Here is a 20985-nt window from a genome sequence, read left to right as displayed (position 1 = left end):
AACAAAACTCTACACAATTCTCTCTGAACATCAAGACCACTAAACTATCTTTAAGTCGAGAGTGTTCAAGTCTTCATATACGAATATTCAAATGTGTGCCCATGCTTGTTGCAGATTCAACTCATCTTTTTTACCATATTGAAGGAGAAATCTTCTACGGTTTCAAGATCAAGCTTTATAAGCTCTTGGATCGTAATCAACGGAGGAAAGAATCAAAGGACCTAATTTCTACATATGTAGAAAAATTCATATTAGAGATTGTACCCATTTTTTATTTTATTTTTATAAATTTGATATTTGTTCATCTTTTTTTGGTCCTTAATTTTAGAGTAAGGAATTCGTATGTACTATTTCTCTGCTTTCGTCTATTGGTTTGTGTATTTGTCCGATTCAACTCGTTCTGCTGGTTGATAATTTGTCGATTCACCTGCCCCTCTAAAAGCATTTGTGTTAATCGATCTTCAAAACGTGTAAAGCGCGAATTAAATTTTCTATTAATCACATCTTCATATTGTGGAGGTGGAATTGTTTAGGGACAGTTGGTAGCCAGAGGAACAAAGGTTCTGCCTACTGTAGTCGTAGGTGTGATGTTTAAATCTGAGAAGCGTACTGGTGTAAAGGCTCTTTCAGTGGGTTTTGCGTGTAGCTCAAGGGAATGGTGTATGGATAGGGATAAGGGTGCTGGTAAGGACCATAGGTATATGGCTGAGTAGTTGACTGTCGGAGTTAATTAACAATTGGTCGTTGATTTTGAATGGGTGGAGTTGCTCCAGGTGGCGGCGGCTTTAAGGTATGGATATTCCCTTGATGAGACATTATTTTCTTAGGAAGTAAACAACAACTTGTGTTTTTTTTCTGAAAGAATTTGGAATCTCCCCATAAACGTCGATTAATGACTTATCTAAGAACACAATGGGGTTGAATGAGGGCTCTCTTATTCTTCCTGCAATCAAAGAAAACTTAGAGCTTGTGAAGATCAAATCAATATTTTGCACAAGAAATATCAAAGTGAATGCGTACTAGTATCTTAGAATGGTGGTTCTTACTTGCCCAGTTACTCTTTTCACAGACTTCCTTCTTATTCCATTCTATATTTGTACTCCTTTTCCTGTCTAAACTACGTATTGAGTGACCATATCATTTCTAACATGAGAATCCCTCTAAAGGATTCGGTCTTATTTATGAAAAAAAGAAAAGAGAAAAAAAGCTAAGATAAGTAACCTATAAAAACCCATCTTCTATAACCCGATTAGCATATAACTGAAGTTGTAGATCAGCATTATCTTAAATTCATTAAGAAGGATATCCACAGAAGAAGTAACCATTTTTAGCCTTTGTCAACAGTTGCGAAATTAGGTCACCTGTAGATTGTGGGAGTCTAATATTTATTAGTATCACTGCAGCTCCACTTATATTGCTTCCCACTTGCCTTTTAAAATAACTTGACAATGAGGCGTGTTGCATGTACTGCCATTTAATTTCCTTATCCATTACATCTGAAATCACTTCTGACATCTTAATTTAGGCAAAATATATTCTTAAACCTTTAAATTTTCAGTTTTACTTTTCAGTCCCTTAAGGTTTTATTTTATTTCATTAAGCCATCATATTTTTTATTTTTATTTCGATTGAGAACCCAAAAGTCTATAATGAAAGTACTAGGATTCAATACAATAAGCAAAAGTCTCATAAGAAGTTCTTAATTCAAGCGAAAATAAAAGAAGTTATAAGGACTCAATAAAAAGGAATAAAAGTTCAGGGACTTTTAATATAATAAAAGTTAAACATTCAAAGATTTAATAATGATTTTTATCCTTATTTATAGTGGTCCCTACGTATGTATCTGTCCAAATTTAGGTCTGTTTTCTCTAAAAGCAACATGAACAAATTACATGGAGGACACTAATATATGTCATCTGGATATATTTAATGCTATCTGATTAAGTCACCTGATTAAGCCTTTTTATTCTTTTTCCCCATTATATCAACTTTTTCTACTATTCTATAACAGAAACAAAGTCTGTATCAGAAACAAAATTTACTGGATAAAGAATTCTTTGAGTTGAGATCCACGTTCCAATAATCATAAATCTACTTAATCGTGTAATCACCATATGTTTGACCCTTTTTTTTATGGTATGGTTGTCATTCTCTTCTTCTTCTTCCTCCTCTTTTTTCTCCCATTAGAAGGGCCAGTGGACTGTAATCATTTTCTTTTATAAAGTCGGGTGATTAACTTACATTAGTATTTGTTTTTTAAGAATATAATTCGTACAATAGCCTCTTATGAAAATAATATTGTAATTGATCAGTTAAATATTTATAAGATAGACATAAAAGTTATTGAAATTATTGCTACCCTATGGAAAACATAATTAATTAACTAGTGATTATAAAATTATTTATTTTCAGTTTTAAATTGAGTGTCTATTCTTAATTTATATATGGATTAAGAAGTTAGGTATCTTAGTTGATGCTATTATTTTTCTAAGTTTTTGTATGTTATTAGATGAGTCATATCTTACTAGACACTTTATTAACCATTCATATTCAATGAAATTTAACTAAAAAGATCTGATGTATTGATACTTTAAAAATAATTTAATGAGAATTATAACTTTAAAGAAGATGAAATTTAACTATAGATCAATCAATTAAGAGTATCTTTTTTAATTAAAATTAAAAGTCAAAACAGGTGAAAAAAATTATAAAAACAGAGATGGAGGATGCATATGTCTTATTTTTTTGGCTAACTCTTACCTATATTAACTACTAAGTGTAGGAAGGTGAATGAAATGTATAAATGATTTTGACATTAAATAAAAGTTATATGCTCAATTATTTAACGATAAATATGTGTCACTTATGTATTGATTTGATTTATAATTGGACACGAAAAATTAGAATTAGTAAAAATTTCATTTATTTCCTTTAAGCAATTACTCATTGTTTTCGGTGCAAATACAGATCATGCATTATGGAGTATACGTCAGTTACATCATGTACACAAAAGATAATGTACGAAATATCAATTTCATTTTTAAGACAGTTGCTCATTCTATAAAGAGCCAACGAGCCCGACTCCAAAATTGCACATTCCATTTCAGAGTCTCTCCTCAACTGGTTCACTTCTTTGCTTTCATGCAAAAACGATTTAGTCGATCTCTCCATAATATATTCTCTTACTAGTTAATAGCATGTGGACAGCAGCAAGGGGCCTAACCAAGGGACTGTGGTCTGCGCACCTGAGTACAGCCTTAAGGACAACAGTTGCATGCACCATCGTGGGATGCACCACCCTTTACGGCCCTGCGCCACTCAAGCACTTGCTATCATATCCTGCCTTTTCTTATGCGACAGCCATCTTAATTATATCGGATGCTACGCTTGGACACACTCTTAGAGGAGCTTGCCATGCTCTCTATGCTACTATTCAAGTAATGGTCCCTTCTATTCTGACCTTGTGGGTGATTGGACCGGCCAGGTTGAACAGTGGCCTCGCTGCAGTGGCAGTGGCAGTCACTGCCTTTATGGTGGCGTTGCTGGAGCCAATACCTTTGATGGCCAAAAGAATTGCATTTGGGCAGATGGTGATTGTGTATGTAGGAGCAGTTATTCATGGTGCGGAAACGGGAATAGTGATGCACCCACTTCATGTGGGTTCCTGTACAGCTCTGGGGGCTTTAGCTTCTGTTTTGGCTATGCTGGTTCCATTCCCTTGCCTAGCCTACTCCGAGGTAATTATTCACTAACAAGAGCATTTTTCAAGCCAACTGCCAACTTCCCTCTTCTTTTACTAGACATTTTGGCTTAGTGGTAATGGACAATTGTATTCCATTTAGGTTACGTATACGACTGCTAATACAGCAAGAGCAAAGACCCTATTCTAAAGAATCGATCGATTATTTAATTTAATGTTAAAATGTAAAACATTTATATATATACATATATATATATATATTGACGATATATGAATCTGATTCTTAGAATTTACTTAAGATTAACCACAAATTAATTTTTGACACATGACATATATTAAATTTTGATCCTAAATACATTATAATAGGGGATCATACTCCAACCCTAGCCTTAGCATTGAGCTCCATGTTGCACTGCTGAAGAGATATGTACCTGGTCCATATTGTCGACAAAGTTAAATCCCTCCTCCTTTTCATCTCACAGCCAATCACCAATTTCATCAACTACTACTAATGCTAACTTTGCTTATTGTTTTACTTGATTACCATTTGTTGGACGCAAAACTAATAGGATAAAGGCATATTGCCTGGATGGTGGAACCTTCTGAGCATAGAGCGTAGAAAGGGGAGAAAGAATACTAAACCTAACCTAAATGGTTTGAGAGCTTAGGTTAGTTACTGCAAAATATATAATGCACTTATACAATTATATTTCACTATTGGTCGGTGTTTTCTTGCCTCTTTAAGCCTTGAAGGTTACATTTATAGTCATACTTCTATCATGTATTTCTTAAACCCCACTGAGCTGCCTCTATCACACGCGCTGCCTATCTTTTAAAAGCCAAAGCCTATACCGGTCCCTCAACTATACCCAAAAGAACAAGTTGGTCCTTCAAGTTTTTTCTCTTAGGAATAAGATTCAATTTGGCTCCGGATCTTATAGCTAAAAGTTTACTTAATTATTTGATCTCAAACTAAGGTTTGAGTTTTGAGACCTCATAGTCAACTTACCTAATATTTATTTATACAAAGAATATAATCTTTAGACACTTACATTAGGAATGAGCACAGTTTGACTAACCAAAATATGCTTCTAAAAAATAGACCATATCGGTCCGAAACTTTTTCTTTTTGAACTAATAATCAGACTGATAAAAGAAACATAGATTTAATAAATAAATAAAATCATTCAATTAATCGCTTTTTTAATATAGAAAAAAACTAAGATTTGATCGACTCGTTAATTAATCAGTTTTACAGTCAGTTTGGTGACTAATTTTTATTTTGCTCATCTTTGTGCAGAATTTTTATTTCTTCCTCTTATCTAAATAAAACATACTTCCTTATGTACAATCCTAATTATAAATAATTATCTAATATGGTTTATTAGTAAAAGAAATTTATGAAAATAACCTCATCTTATAAAAATAATTAGTAAGAATAAAGTATGAGCTTCTTTGTAAATTTACGTGCCCCTATCTGTAAATTTATATGTAACTAGTTCTTTATGAGCATATTTCACATGAAACTCGTTGATACTAAATTTTTTAATTATTTTAATATTGAATCTTATATATATATATATATATATATATATATATATATATATATATATATATATTCATATTTTCAATTTTTAAATAGTTTTTAAAAAGAATCTTTGTTAGACAAACTAACAATTTGGTTGGAATTTTGTAAATTAATCAAATTAAAAGAATTTGAATATTTTGAATACTAATTGAATAATTTTCTGATTGAGAAAAATTATCAAGGTTAGTTTTGGGTTTTATAGTTATTATAGAAAATATTCTTAAGTTTTTCCAAGAATCTGAAGTTAATTATCATTATACTTGTTTATGGGACTATTTTTATTTGACTCCCGTTGATTTGAAATCCTATATTCGCCCTGCAAATTAAAAAAACCTGAGAGGTGATATGCAGCATAAAATAGCCATATATATGAGATGGAGTACGCTTACATGGAGTTGCAACGTATAATGTTTTTTTAATACGATAGGAAAATATTAGACAAAGTTATCAGTATTCAAACAAGAGTTTTTTCGTTTTATATATATATTCTTACGAATGAAAGCTTAAATTCATCTCAGAATCTATAAATTTTTGCAGGTCAGGAAGACATGCAGATTATACGTTGAGAACGCTTCAGAAAGATTGGATCTCTTCATGGATAGTTTCACTGCCCAGGAAAACCAAGCTGCAACCAACTTGATTTCTCAAGCAAAATTCTTAGCGGAAACAGGAACTGGACACCTTCAGAAGATCAAAGATGCTCATGTGAGTCACACCTGCATGTCAATATATTCCTAGTTAAGCTTTTTTACATTCTCAGTCTGCTAATTCAAGCCATTCTTTCCTAAACAGGGCGGTATGTTGTGGGAGAAGCCGCAGATCAGATTCTTGAAGCCTAAATCTATGGAGCCAGTAGAGATATTGGAAGAAGTGGAAATATTGATAAAAGGAATGGAAATGGCTTTGACTTCTTGCCCTGTGTTTCCTGTTAGCTTGATGACTGACGAGCTTAGAGAAATATCAATGGGCATGAAAGGTAAAATACGCCTAAAGCTAGAGCAAGCAAAGTGTGTTGTGCTTTTTGATGCTGCAACAGCTCCTGAGTCGATGGAGGAACTTTCAGACAAACTCCTGTGGACTCTCAAAACTGGTGCCACGACACAAGAGGAACTGCCAGCTTTCTTCTTGTTGTACTGTCTGGAACTTCTGCAAGGGGATGCACCAATCAGTCGATGTCTAGAGTGCAGTGTGAGGAACACAGAAGAGATAGAAGGCGAAGAGACCAGTGATGTTAAAAATCCAGCAAAGGGTAGCCTCAAAAGCACTTGTAATGGCATAATGATGAAACTTAGCAGCGAAAGATGGAATTTCGCGTTGAAGTGTTCACTTTCTCTGGGTTTTGCTGTGCTATTTGGTTTAATATTCAACAAAGAAAATGGATACTGGTCAGGACTAACAATTGCCACCAGTTTTATAAAAGGAAGACAAGCTACATTTACAGCTGCAAACGCCCGCGCACAAGCAACAGCTCTGGGATCAGTCTATGGAGTCCTGTGTTCCTTCATTTTCCAGAGATTTGTGGACTACAGGTTTTTACTTCTTTTCCCTTGGATCATTTTCTCTAACTTTCTAAAGCATAGCAGAATGTATGGCCAAGCTGGTGGAATTTCAGCTGTCATAGGGGCTTTATTAATACTGGGCCGGAAAAATTATGGCTCTCCAAGTGAGTTTGCAATTGCCAGAATCGTTGAGACTTTTATTGGATTAATCTGCTCTGTTACGGTAGAAATTCTATTCCAACCAGCAAGAGCAGCAACTCTGGCAGAAACCCAATTTATTTGGAGTTTGAGAGCACTCCAAAGTTGCATCGAGGATATTGTTCTTTTAGCAGGCCAAAAGAGCATGTCTGAATCAGTTCCTCTAGGTTTAAGAGAAAAGCAGAAGACGCTGAAGTCCCACATTGATCAAATGGGTAAATTCATTGGTGATGCCACACTGGAGCCCAATTTTTGGTTCTTGCCTTTTCAAGAAGCCATTTACGAAAAATTCCTTAGATCTTTAAGAAAGATGCAGGACCTGATACTATTTGCAGCCTATGCTGTAGAAATTCTTTCAGGAATATCAGAGAAGTTAGGACTAGATTGGGAGGAGCTAGAAGAATACATTGATATTGATCTAGATCATTTTCAGGAAAAAGTTAAATCTTCTCTAATATGCCTTGAAGAGGTGCTTTGTGTGAAGTCTATTGCAGTTTTTGAAAATAAATGGCAGAAGAGTCCTGATATTGAATCCGGAAAATCAGACATTAAGGGTCTAGACGTGGAATCAGTTCTGGAAATTGTGAGTTCTTTTATGGAAAACTCAAAGGAAGTAGTTAGCATGGCTAATGCCTCCAAGGGTGAGCAGAGGTTAAAAAATCAGATGATAATTTACTTAAGTGGTTTAGGGTTCTGCATCAGCAATTTGATGAGAGAAACAATAGAGATTGGGAAAGGAGTAAAAGAACTAATCGCAATGGAGAGTCCAGCAATGCAAATTAATTTGAATGAAATTCTATGTAAATTTAAGGATTTTCCATGCTAAATAAAATGGTGCTACCTTGTAATTGAATATCATGCAATAAACAATATATGCCAGAAAATATTGCAATTTCCAAAGTTTCTCAGCCAAGTGTTAACAGAATTGTCCCTCCATCAAAATGTCAAGTGAACATAAGAAATGTATGAAACATAATCAAGCTAGCTTTATGCATTAATGAAAAATTCTGAGTCATGGCATGTGTACAACAAAAACATTAAGACAAGGAACCGTAGTCGCTTTCATAATTAGGATTAGCCATCACATATACAAGACACTGAAAGATTAAAGGACAAAATAGTGATAGTGCTTGTAGCATGCATTTAAGTTCAGCCAAGTAAAGCAAATCAAATTACACTTCTACTTTCTTTTGGATTACCAAGGCATGCAGGCAAAGCTAGAAAAGGACAATCAACCAATCTTTCCAGGCTGGCATACACCACCAATATCCTGTCTGTGCATGCGTGGACACCTGTAGGAGCCTCATGCACACCAATAGGGAGTTCCCTGCATAAGAAGCCATCCAATCTGCTGCTGAAATTAGCTTCTCTATCCATGCGGCATAAGGAGACTTGCCACTGACGATTAAGAAGGTGACTAATGCTCATTACTAAAGTGCTATTGGGCAATTAATTGTCTCTGAAATGACCGTCCGCAGGGCTTTAACCCTTACTTTTGCATATAGCCATTGCTGAAGTTATTTTCCTTATGATTACTTTCTTGTTAATTTCCACATTGAGCAATAAGGGAATGATCCCTGTCCTCCAATAAATTAGCATATAAAAAGTAAAAATGGGTGACAACTGACAACTTAGTGGAGGAATTAGGCAAGTGGTACATATTGATCCTGACGATTTTTCACATTCATAACACATTGCTCCCCTTACCCTAGGGCAAAGGGTTTCTTTATCAACACTTAAGTGGGTGACATAATTCTTATGGCCCCTGTTGATTCCCAGATTGAAGAACCTAAGAGATTTTTAAGAGAATATCCTCCTCATGCACTTGCATTAATAATGTTGCTTACCAGACTATGATTTCTTTTTTATTTTTTGTTTTTGTTTTTTCTCTTAAAGTAAGCATAAACATAAGCCTTTTAAACTGATGTAAATATTAAAAGATATGGAGTCATTTTACCTATTCAAGTCTCCAAAGGACAAATCAACTTAGGCGTTAAAAGTCACCAATTAACATGCTCCTTTTTGTTGCCCTTACATATACACATGCGCAATCTCTCTCTCTCTCTCTCTCTCTCTCTCTCTACATATATATGGGTAATATACATTTTCTGCAAGTATATAGTATCTGAATAAAGTTAGTGTTGTATATACACTTACCAAGAGTATGAGACTAGAAGGGTATGAACCGATATGTGATGGTTCTATAATAACACCAACCAACAAAAGTGGAAAAGTTTGTCTGTCAAGTGATCCAAGCAAGAAACTGTGAAGTATTTATAGCCTTACGCAAATAGGAAGGAAATGCCATGCATTTTGCATATATAATGAGCGGAACTCTGTTTCTTATGGAATCAATATACATGAACAAATGATTTAGGCCTCCTTTGGGATTACGTGGCCATACCTTCTTCTTCTTTTTTTTTTAAGAAATTATATTTTAAAGTATTAAAATTTTCTTTTAGAAAAACATATGTATATTAACACATTAACAAAACATAGTGTATACAAAATTTTTTTAAATAAATAATTGATTTAACTAAAAAAGATTTAATCTCTTTTCTTTGACCTCGAATAGCATTTTCAAATAAATCTTTAATGTACCCATTTATCAGTTTTACAGTGACAAACTAATTATGTGTATTACCTTATGCTGGAATTTGGATCGGTTCGCCGGTCATACAATTACCTAAACATACATTTACTCTACGTAAAAGTGTAAAAATATGTGCAACAAGACTTGCATATATAATAAGATAGAAAAACATTCTGTAAAATCAATAAATAAATAAATCAACAGTAAATAATATAGTGAAACAAGTGTATATTTTTAAGTGATCTACACTAAGAACCAAGCCTTTAAGGATATATGTTCATATTCAGTAAATTTCATTATAACGATATTCTATATAGGAATAACTTCAATATAATTATAAAAAAAAATTCGGTCCTAATTTATAGCAACAGTAAATAGAAATAAATTATATATTATAACAAGTTATACATTTTTTAAATTCTATTTAAAAAAAATATTTCTCTATATTAATAATATTTATATATATTACTTTTAAGATATATATATTATATTATGTTTTACTTTACTGTATGATTATTTTGTATATTCAATTTTATTTATATAATATAATAAGATATTAACATATTTTATCTTTGATTGTTATAATTGACCAACAAGATGACATATTAAATTAAAAAAATATTTAATACTTAAATCTTCATTAAATTTCAACATTTCTATAATCATAAATTTTATTTGGTATGAAACGACTATTTTTTATTCTTAATTCCTCATCTCATTTACTTGCTGCATAAAATTTCTTGTTTTTTCTTCTTTCATTTTTTTAATCTTTTCTAGTAACATTCTTCTCTTAAATATGGAGCACACTAGTCATAATGACATGACCAGATTGGTAGTAGTACATATAGTTATTGTAGCTGCCAAGTGTAACATTAGTATTGAAGAAGATTTCTCTGGGAACTGATTCCACGCACAAGTGTTTTTGTTCTCCTCATCCAACTAACCTAATAATTGACTTGCTAGTTGCCTCAATTATCTGCTTCTCCATGTGTGGGCTGGAAGTGCCAATATATTTGTAGGCAATGAGGCCAACTTAATTTCCACATCTTTGCTTGCATACAAATTTAAACAATACCACCTCTGAATTATACATTTCCTTTCTGTATATTAAAATGTCAGCAACTACAGCAAAGGATCCAACCAAGGGACTGTGGCTTGTGCATCTGGGTTCAGCCTTAAGGACTACAGTTGCCTGCACCATTGTGGGAGGGACCACCCTTTATGGCCCTGCACCACTCAAGCACTTGCTATCTTACCCGGCTTTTTCTTACATGACAACGATCCTGATAGTATCTGATGCTACACTTGGTGAAACTCTTAGAGGCACTCTCTATGCTCTCTACGCTACCATTCAAGTAATGATCCTTTCTATTCTGCCCTTGTGGGCCATTGGACCAGCCAGGTTCAACAGTGGCGTCGGGGCAGTGGCAGTGGCGGTAACTGCCTTTGTTGTGGCATTGCCGGAGTCGACACCCTTGATGACCAAAAGAATTGCATTTGGGCAGATCGTGATCGTGTATGTAGGAGCTGTTATTCATGGTGCAGAAACTGGAATAGTGATGCACCCACTTCATGTGGCTTCATGTACAGCCTTGGGGGCTTTTGCTTCTGTTTTGGCTATGCTGGTTCCATTTCCTCACCTAGCATATAATGAGGTAACAATCCTAACTGCTAATATATTGCATGGAATAAGAGAGTAATATATATATATATATATATATATATATATATATATATATATATATATATATATATATATATATAATTTTAATATTAGATGATTACTATATATTTAATTATTTAATAAATATATTGTATTAATTATTTATTAGATAGAAATATACAGTTAGACTAGAAAACAACTTTTCACAAATAATATATATTAACAAGTTCAGAGCGCATGTATCAATCCTTTCATATCTCTCAATCCCACTTATTAATTTGTCTAAATGTATCTATATAAATAGGTTATGTCTAATAATTCCTTCATCCAATAATAAAAATTACCATCATCAACTTGCTGGTTGATTTACTACGCAACTAAAGTTAGTGGGATAAATTGAAGTGTGCATAGATAAAATGATAATGGTCTTTTATAGTTTAAGCAAGGCTTCAATTTGAATTTTAGATATACATATATATTAAAACTCTTGAAGGAGTGTTTTATCACAGTAAAAATTTTATCTGACACACTCTACATTAACTTTAGATATATATATACCAAAAAAAATTAGTGAGATAAAGTTATGTGTTTTAGCAACTTAAATGATATATATTATTAAATAAATAATGCTAGACGGCTATTTATTCTAATTTAGGTACGCTCTATATTAACTTTAAATATATGTATACCAAAAGAAGTTAGTGGGATAAAGGCTTATATGTGTTTTAGCACCTTAAATGACATATATTATCAAATGAGTAGGGCTGGACGGTTATTTTTTCTAATTTATGTCCCTCTAATTAGCATAAAATATTCTTACTAAATTGTCTTTCAATATTTTGAAGATAAGAAACAGTTTAGTAAAAATATTATATCTCATATAAGTTGAGCAAGAGTTAGAATAAATAATATTTTTTATTAAATTGAATTCAATCGTGAATAAGGTTTGTTAATTTAGCAGAGTGCGTAAAGGAATAAACACTGGCAGACATGCTTGAAAACCTTAGAATATTCAAAGCAAAATGATGTTCTTATACAAGAGAATGTAATCTGAACATTTTTATATCTTTCTTTATGGTCAGTATCTTCTCTAGCATCAATTTCTCCCATTCCTTCTCTTCTTTTTTGTATTTCAAGCTAAGACAGCTCCAAATCAATTATAGGAGAGAGAAAACTTGGAGATTATTTGCTCGATTCTCTTCAACTTTTTCCTTTAGCGGGGACAAAAGTAAATAATAGGTTATATATATTTTTTAGTATATACATATAGTTAATTTAAAGCGTGTTACACGAGACTTTTACAAGTACGAAAATACTATCTTAGTAGTTTTTAATGTAATTACATATTCAAAATTTAAATTTAAAATCTTACTTAAACTAGAAGATATTACCACCGTCTCATCCACAGCCCGTTGGATAATAAGATACAAATTTATATCGTGATAAAAGAGATAACAAAGGATTGAAGAACCATGAGCTGGACTCAAGGATTAGTATAGCCCCTAGACTTATAGTGAATGAGCAATTTACTCCAATTTTAATTTTCTCATTAATATTTCTAATAATTGGTCTCCAATTTTGAATTATTTTAAATATCAAAATCTATAAATAATTTTCAATTGAATTAGAGCAAAATTATTTAATTTTCATAATCTGATTTTAATATTTAATTAAAAATAATAATTACTAATTATATGATACTCAATAATTAGTAATTATAAATTTTGATAATTGGAAGATTGAATATTACTAAACTATAAGATTTTACTCTAATTTTCTACAAGTATAATCTTATATGATTATAGTAAATATTTAACTAGAAAATTTAATAAAAAAATATTATTTAGTTATTTTTATTAGATATTAAAATTATACGTCAAACTTAAATAATTTTCCTCTAACTTAATAAGAATTCATTTTATATAGTTAAATTCTAATGTGGCGTTCAGAGACTAAATTTAATTTTTTATAAATTAAATATTTTGATTTGCATGGCAAGTTATTAAATAACTTATTCAGAAAGTTAAAATCTAAACTAATTAAATATTAACTCCAAATTGAAAAGGCAAATCAAAACTTTAGCCGAGAAAGACATGCCTAATAATTTTGACAATTTTTTTATGATCTTTTATAAACTGTTTTTCTGACTCTTTTTTTTTTGGAGAAGAATTTAATTAATTTATTTTTCTCAAAATAAATTTTCAAAACTCAAAATATATGTTGGTTTTGGAATAGCGTTTTTCACAAGAACAATGCTAAAGGCAGATTAATTATGCAAAGCTTAAATAAGCCTTAACATTGTGATATTTGCAGGTGAGGAAAGCATGCAGATTATATGTTGAGAATGCTTCAGAGAGATTGAATCTCTTTATGGATGCTTTCACTGCACAAGACAACCGGGCCGCAACTGACTCGATTTCTCAAGCAAAGTTCTTAACTAAAATAGGAATGAGACATATTCAGAGGATTAAAGAGGTTCAAGTGAGTAATTATCTACATTCATATCCGCCTGCTTGAATTCCATCATAGTGTCAGCTTGCTAACTGAATTGTATTTTTCTGAACAGGGAGGTATGACCTGGGAGAAGCCACAGATATTATTCTTGAAGCATAACTGCATGGAATTAGGACAGGTATTGCAAGACCTGGAAATTATGATACGGGGAATGAAAATTGCTGTGACTTCATGCCCTGCCTTTCCTGTTAGCATGATTAATGAGGAGCTCAGACAAGTATTAATAAGCATGAAAGGCAAAATACGCCTAAAGCTAGAGCAAGCAAAGTGTTTTGTGCCTTTTGATGCTACAACAGCTCCAGAGACAATAGAAGAAGAAGTTTCAGACAAACTCTTGTGGACTCTCGAAACTAGTGCCACAACCCAAGAGGAACTTCCAGCTTTCTTCTTCTTCTACTGTCTGGAACTTATCCGAGGGGAATCACCTGTCAGTCCATGTCTAGAGGGCAGTGGAAGGAACACAAAGGAAATAGAAGGTGAAGAAACTAATGATGTGAAAAATCAAGCAAATGGTAGCCTCAGAAGGATTTGGAATGGGTTGATGATGATTAGACTTGGTAGTGAAAGATGGAATTTTGCCGTCAAGTGCTCACTTTCTTTGGGTTTTGCTGTGCTATTTGGTCTGATATTCAACAAACAAAATGGGTATTGGTCAGGACTAACCATTGCCATCAGTTTTGTAACAGGAAGACAGGCTACTTTTGTAGTTGCAAATTCTCGTGCACAAGCCACAGCTATGGGATCAGTTTATGGAATTCTAGGTTCCTTCATTTTCCAAAGATTTGAGGACCTCAGGGTCATACTTCTTCTCCCTTGGATCATTTTCACCAGTTTTCTAAGGCACAGCAGAATGTATGGCCAAGCTGGTGGAACTTCAGCTGTCATAGGGGCTCTATTAATCTTGGGTAGGAAAAATTATAGCAATCCAAACGAGTTTGCAATTGCAAGAATTACAGAGGCTTGTATCGGATTGATTTGTTTTGTAGTGGTAGAGATTCTATTCCAACCAGCACGAGCAGCAACTCTGGCAAAAACCCAACTTGCTTGGAGTTTAAGGGCACTCCAAGGCTGTATTGAGGATATTGTTCATTTTACACGCAGAAAGAGCATGTCCTTGTCAGTTCCTCCAGATTTAAGAGGAAAGCAGAAGGTGCTGAAATCCCACATCAATCAAATGGAGAAATTCATTGCTGAAGCCACACTGGAGCCTAATTTTTGGTTCTTGCCTTTTCAAGAAGCCAGTTATGAAAAATTCCTGAGATCTTTAAGAAAGATACAGGACCTGATACTATTTGCAGTCTATGATGTAGAAATTCTCTCAAGAATATCAGAGAAGTTAGGACTAAAATGGGAGGAGCTAGAAGAACACATTAATATTGATCTAGATCATTTTCAAGAAAAAGTTTACTCTTCACTAAGATGCCTTGAAGAGGTACTTTGTATCAAGTCCCTTGCAGATCTTGAAAATAAGTGGCAGAAGAGAAGCACCGATCATGACGTTGAATCCGGGAAATTCCAAAATAAGGGTCTAGATGAGGAAGCAATTTTGGAGATCGTGAGTTCCTTTATCAAAAACTCGAAGGAAGTAGTTGGCAAAGTTAATGCCTCCAAGGGTGAGCAGAAGTTCAAAAATCAGATGAAAATTTGCTTAAGTGGTTTAGGGTTCTGCATCAGTAATTTGATGGGCGAAATAATAGAGATTGAGAAAGAAGTAAAAGAACTAATCATAATGGAGAATCCTACAATGCAAATTAATTTAAACGAAATTTTATTTAAAATTAAGAATTTGCATACAAAATAGAATAGTTCAATAGTCTTTTGGTGTGGGTTTGTAAATGAATAGAATGCAAGTTATATATTTGCAAGAAATTATAGCAATTCAAAGTTTCTTAGCCAAGTTTTAGCAGGACAGAACTGTCGCTCCAAAATGTCAGATGAACATAAATAACGTATGAAACCTAATCAAGCTATATCCATTAATGAAAAATCTGTGCCAGCAGAGCTGACATGGCATGGCTACAACAAAACACTAAGACAAGGAACCTTGGTTTCCATCATAGTTAGCCATCACATCTAATATGCTATTACCAGCAAAAAAACAAAGATGCAGATAAATAAAATTCTTTTTCCTTTCCTGTGAAGATGTGTAATTCACTGAAGTAATACAGAGCTAAGTAGTGATAGTATCATAGCATATAATTGCAGTCTAGTAAAGCAAATCAATTATACTTCTATTTTTTTATTGCATTTAGGAGCCTAAGCAACACTTTGTATCAAGATCAACAGAAAATCCTTTACGCATCCAAGAGGTTAATTTCATGGGTTAGTTTTCAGTCAATATACCGATCCACTCAAAGATAGGTTATCCATACCAGAGCTAGCAATTTTGACAACAACTCAACTTGCTTGGAGTTTAAGAGCTTTCCAACATTGCATTGAGGATATTGTTCATTTGCAGTTAGAAATAGCATATTCTCATGAGTTCCTCCAGCTTTAACAGGAAAGCAGAAGATGCTTAATGCCCACATCAATCAAATGGAGAATTCATTGCTGAAACAGCATTGGAGCGTATTTTTTGGTTCTTGCCTTTTCAAGAAGCCAGATGAAAAATTCCTAAGATCCTCAAGAAATATGCAGGACCTGTTGCTATTTGCAGCCTATGATGTCTAAATTCTCTCATGAATATCAGAAAAGATGGACCAGATTGAAAAGATCCCGAAGTATACATTAATAATGGTCTAGGTCATTTCAAGAAAAATCGAATAAGTGATTGTACCAAGCAAGTACTCGAAAATAAGTGGCACAGGAAAACCATGGCTCATGACATTGAATCCAGAAAATCACAAAATAATGCAATCAGGGTCTAGCAGAAGTTCTAGAAATTGTGAGCTCTTTTCTCGAAAATTCAAATGAAGTAGCTAAAACAGTCAATCCTTCAAGGGTGAGCATAAGCTAAAAAGTCAGATGATACTTGCTTAGGACGCCTCCTATCATTAATTTGATGAAATCGAGAAAGAACTTAAAGGATTGTTAACATGGATAATCCTAATTTGTACTAGATTTCATGTAATTTTAGGGCTTTGCATAAAAAATATAATAGCTCACCGCTACCTACTTGAGAATGGATGGTAAAAAACAATCATGCAACAAAGTTAAGAAATTATTGCAATTTATGGTTTCTTATAACAGAACTGTACACGCTCAATCAAAGGTCAAAAAATGAGTGCCGCGAAACTGAAAAGACAATCAACATATAGATCCTCAAATGCAATAACCAGAAAACTCCACCTATCCTTCTATGCCTTTTGAAATTAAAAATCACACACAAGCACACTAGAAAGGCACCATCACCAGCATCAAAAGCCATGACCCAAGATACAACTGGACCACTAGTTTATCTAACATTTCCCAAGTGCAATACAATTATTCTATAGTAGTGTGCATCACATGGAGAACTTGCAAAAATAAAACACTTAAATGGACATGAACACAAATAACATATACCAGAAAATTTTGCATTTAATGGTGCTAACAGAATTACGTTAGATCCATTAATGAAAACTATCAGTCCTCATGGTAGCTAAAACATGGCAAGGACTACTAAAAACAAAGGGCCAAGGTTCCTTAGTTTCCTTCATATTTAGGATCAGCCATAACATAATGATAGGCTATTACCAGAACAAATATAAAGATGCCAAGAAAATTGGCAAAGAAGCCCAGGTCTTGATCATCAAACATCTGTAATGCCATAATAGAAAGAAAAAAAAAAAGTATTATCATCATGCTTCAAAATATCCCGCATTAGCAAATGCATATCACTAACAAACAAAAAAAATCTGAATTTAAGTACAACATTCAAGAAAATTGAAATCTCCATCATTTCAATGAATTCACAGTCAGCCTTAGCAACTTCCAATTTTAATTGCCTATAATTAGACTACTAAATCTCTCACACCGACTGAACTTATTACATTTTTGTTGGGAATGAATCATAAGTAAGACATCACTTCAATTGAATTATTGCAAAATCAAGTTACTTGTGGCATGATTTCATTTCTTGCAAAATGCCTTCTTCGTTTTAACTTCAAATATTTGATTCTAGCAATTGTAACCTTTTCCAAACATGAGAATTAACTAAATAGAATTCAATTCAATTGACTTCTTGCTTTTTCAGACTTTCCAGAGACTGTTTTCAATGAAAAAAGAAAAAGAAACATACGAGAAGGAATTTAATCGCTGCAGACTCAATCCGACACCGATCCAACAAAAGAATAATAATAATAATAATAATAATAATGGGAGATCTACGAAACCTATTTTTACAAATTAGAGACGGAAAAATAGAACAGATTGAGAAGCTTACGGTGGCGCGTGAAGAACAAAGATGGAAGAAGGTTGCGAGATTTCTAGTTGTCTACCACTGAGCTGCTGAATTTGGAGAAGACTAACAAGGTCAAGACCGATGACACTTACATGAAGAGATTGCAACGATGTCGTTTAATGCGAAGATGATGCAATAGCAAAATTAGGAAGGGAATTGACTTTGCCCACGTGGCGTTTCAGTACGATGCTTTGACAAAATTAGCAGGAAAACCAGAAAATGAATTGTGGCTGCTGGGATTCGAATTCAGGTCTCCACAAGACTACAGCCACAGCTTTGTCAATAGACTATAAAGTTTTCTAGTTAAATATCGATTCAGAAATATATTACTATACTGTTTAGATTTTAATTTGGTAACTGAAAAACTCTTCCACTAAACCAATTTGTAGTATCATAAAAATTCTCAAAATACCCTCGGTTACTTATTTCACATTTTCAAAAATTTTATAAGATTTTCTCAATAAATACTTACCTTGTAACTATATCTTAGTATTTTAACTTTTTTCTAATATCATGTGTATAATTTTTAGAAGTTACTTGTCATTTTTTTTATATTTAAATTTTATTTTATTTTTATATTATATTTTATAAAATTTTCTAAACTTTTAATTATTAGATTATAAATTTAAATCAAATTCTTACAAAAAATTTTATAAAAATCATGTGATTTTTTATTATTAAAAAATCTATAGTAATAAACTTATCATGATTTTATAATTCAAATTATTTATTTACAATAGTTTTATTATTTTAATTTATTTTATCGAATTTTGTACTTATAATTATAGTAATATAATACATTTTGACTATGGTTATTTATTAATGAAAGTAAATAAAAATATTGTAATTTCAACTCAAATTATAAAATGATATATTTTAATATTAAATAATATTAAAATCAAGAGGGAAATAGTATCATTTTCTAAAAGTAGTTTTGGGTTAATATACTAATAGAATATTTTTAAGAAACTAACAAATTATTCTCTTACTGGAATGGTCTTTTTAATAAAAACTAAAATAGTAATAATTATGTATATTGAAAATTAGAGCCAATTAATAAATTTCTATCAAGCTTAATGCAGTTCTTATAATAGAAAAAGGTAAAATTTTGCTCATGTTTGCCACTAAACTATTTTTAGGCGAAATAAACCATAAAAGTTTCGAAACTTATAATCTAAGCTCCTCAATTAACAAAGAAACTAAACAGTATTAGATATTTTTTGATTGGTACACGATATATATAATACATGTCAAGGGCAAGGGCAACTCAGTTTTTTAATTCTTCCCAATTTAGGCAAATCAACTTAGTGTGTGTTTAGATATATGAATTTAAATTTAATATTTAATATTTGAAATTCATCGATCTCAAAATCTCTTGTTTGAATAGTATAAAGAATTTGAAATCTTAAATGACAATGTAAACCAAATTTGGGATAATTATAAATTTAATTTTTTAATTTTTTTTAGAAAAGTTATAAATTTTGGTATTTTAACTTTTAACTTTTTTCTCTTTGATGTCTAAATTAATTTTTTTCTTCATTTTAGAGTCTAAACTCGCTAAAAATATTTAATATAGTATTTCTAGTCCATTTTACAGGTTAAAATATTTATTTAACTTATTTTGATTAGTAAATTGACTTAAGTATTCTCTTTTAAAATAATATCTTTTTTTTATTTTTTTATTTTTATCAATTTTCAATAATACTCTTTTTAAATTTCATTTGTTTCTCAAAATATTAAAAGAAGAAAGTAAAATTATTTTATTTTCTCATTCATTCAAATTGTCATTTAATTATTCTTTTATTTTCGTGCATTCATTTTAAAAATAAAATAAAATATATTTTTTCACCTCAAAATAATAATAGAAAAAAGAGAAAAGTATTTAAAAGATAAAAAATTATAAAAAATGTAATCCAATTTTTTTTAGTGTTGAAAAAAGATTTAAGAGAAAGTAGAAAAAAGATAAAAAAATTAAGAAAATTAGAAAATAAAAAAAATTATGTAAGGATGAATAAGGATATTTAAGTTATTTCATATGTAAAAGAATTAAAATATTATCTTAACCTGTAAAATTTGTAATATATATACATATATAAATTAGTAAGTTCAGATACTTGATTGAATAAAAATATAATTCTTGAAATAGAAAAATAGATAATAACAAATTTAGTGTATTAACTTTTAAATTTTTTTTATTTTAGTGTTTGAATTATTTTTTTATTTAATCAAGTGTCTGAACCTGCTAATTTATATATATTATAATATCTTTTATAGGTTTTATAGGTTAGAATAATAATTTAATTTTTTTTATACATTGAAATAACCTAAATATCTTTATTCATCTTTACTTACAATTTTTTTATCTTTTATTTTTTTCATCTTTTTCTATTTTTTATCAAATTCTCTTTTAACACTAAAGAAAAATTGAATTAAATTTTTTAATATCTTCGTCTTTTTTCTCTTATTGTTTTGAGATGAAAAATATATTTTTTATTTTTTAGTATGAAAATAAAAAATAAATAAATGACATTTAATTTTTTAAAATTTATATTTGAATAAATAAAAAAAATAAAATAATTTTATTTTTTAATTTTTAATAAATAAATGATATTAAAAAGAATAATATTGGAATGAATAAAAATAAAAAATAAAATAAAAATAATATTATTTTAAAGAATAATATTTAAGCCAATTTACTATTTAAAATAAGTCAAATAAATATTTTAATTTGTAAAACGTGCTAGAGATATTATATTAAATATTTTTAGTAAGTTTAAAACTAAATAGAATAAAATAAATAATTTAACCAAATATTTTTAGTAAGTTTAAAACTAAATAAAATAAAATAA

At 31.3% G+C, this 20985-nt stretch overlaps 3 protein-coding genes across 4 annotated transcripts; 2 read left to right on the top strand and 1 right to left on the bottom strand.

Annotated features, from left to right (window-relative positions):
• Nucleotides 1-3097: 3097 nt before the first annotated feature.
• LOC8279583 lies at nt 3098-7879 on the top strand. 2 transcript variants are annotated; one of them, XM_048369717.1, is made up of 3 exons: nt 3098-3737; nt 5826-5993; nt 6081-7879. In XM_048369717.1, the coding sequence occupies exons 1-3, from the start codon at nt 3198-3200 to the stop codon at nt 7809-7811; spliced, it is 2439 nt and encodes an 812-aa protein (XP_048225674.1). In that variant the 5' UTR covers nt 3098-3197; the 3' UTR covers nt 7812-7879. The 2 variants fall into 2 exon arrangements, with proteins under 2 accessions (XP_048225674.1, XP_048225675.1); XM_048369718.1 differs by lacking the exon at nt 3098-3737 and adding an exon at nt 5584-5690.
• A 2441-nt stretch (nt 7880-10320) lies between these two features.
• Nucleotides 10321-15647, top strand: LOC112536252. The gene is made up of 3 exons (XM_025158888.2): nt 10321-11233; nt 13555-13722; nt 13808-15647. Exons 1-3 carry the CDS (start codon nt 10691-10693, stop codon nt 15554-15556), a joined length of 2460 nt encoding a protein of 819 aa, XP_025014656.1. The 5' UTR covers nt 10321-10690; the 3' UTR covers nt 15557-15647.
• A 1464-nt stretch (nt 15648-17111) lies between these two features.
• LOC107261949 (dolichyl-diphosphooligosaccharide--protein glycosyltransferase subunit 4A) lies at nt 17112-17493 on the bottom strand. Its single transcript, XM_025158891.2, has one exon. The coding sequence runs from the start codon at nt 17491-17493 to the stop codon at nt 17380-17382; it is 114 nt and encodes a 37-aa protein (XP_025014659.1). The 3' UTR covers nt 17112-17379.
• Nucleotides 17494-20985: the final 3492 nt, after the last annotated feature.

Source organism: Ricinus communis, chromosome 10, assembly GCF_019578655.1.
Source record: "Ricinus communis isolate WT05 ecotype wild-type chromosome 10, ASM1957865v1, whole genome shotgun sequence".
NCBI lineage: Eukaryota > Viridiplantae > Streptophyta > Magnoliopsida > Malpighiales > Euphorbiaceae > Ricinus > Ricinus communis.
Note: the sequence above shows the minus strand (reverse complement) of the source record. Positions and strands in the feature narration are given on the sequence as shown.

Excerpts from the sequence above, each read along its gene's own strand:
- LOC8279583 (XM_048369717.1), top strand. The coding sequence starts at position 3,198 with ATGTGGACAGCAGCAAGGGGCCTAACCAAGGGACTGTGGTCTGCGCAC. Across the intron at positions 3,738-5,825 it reads CTTGCCTAGCCTACTCCGAG|GTCAGGAAGACATGCAGATT; the intron begins GTAATTATTCAC and ends AAATTTTTGCAG. Across the intron at positions 5,994-6,080 it reads AGAAGATCAAAGATGCTCAT|GGCGGTATGTTGTGGGAGAA; the intron begins GTGAGTCACACC and ends TTTCCTAAACAG.
- LOC112536252 (XM_025158888.2), top strand. The coding sequence starts at position 10,691 with ATGTCAGCAACTACAGCAAAGGATCCAACCAAGGGACTGTGGCTTGTG. Across the intron at positions 11,234-13,554 it reads CTCACCTAGCATATAATGAG|GTGAGGAAAGCATGCAGATT; the intron begins GTAACAATCCTA and ends TGATATTTGCAG. Across the intron at positions 13,723-13,807 it reads AGAGGATTAAAGAGGTTCAA|GGAGGTATGACCTGGGAGAA; the intron begins GTGAGTAATTAT and ends TTTTCTGAACAG.
- LOC107261949 (XM_025158891.2), bottom strand. The coding sequence starts at position 17,493 with ATGTTTGATGATCAAGACCTGGGCTTCTTTGCCAATTTTCTTGGCATC.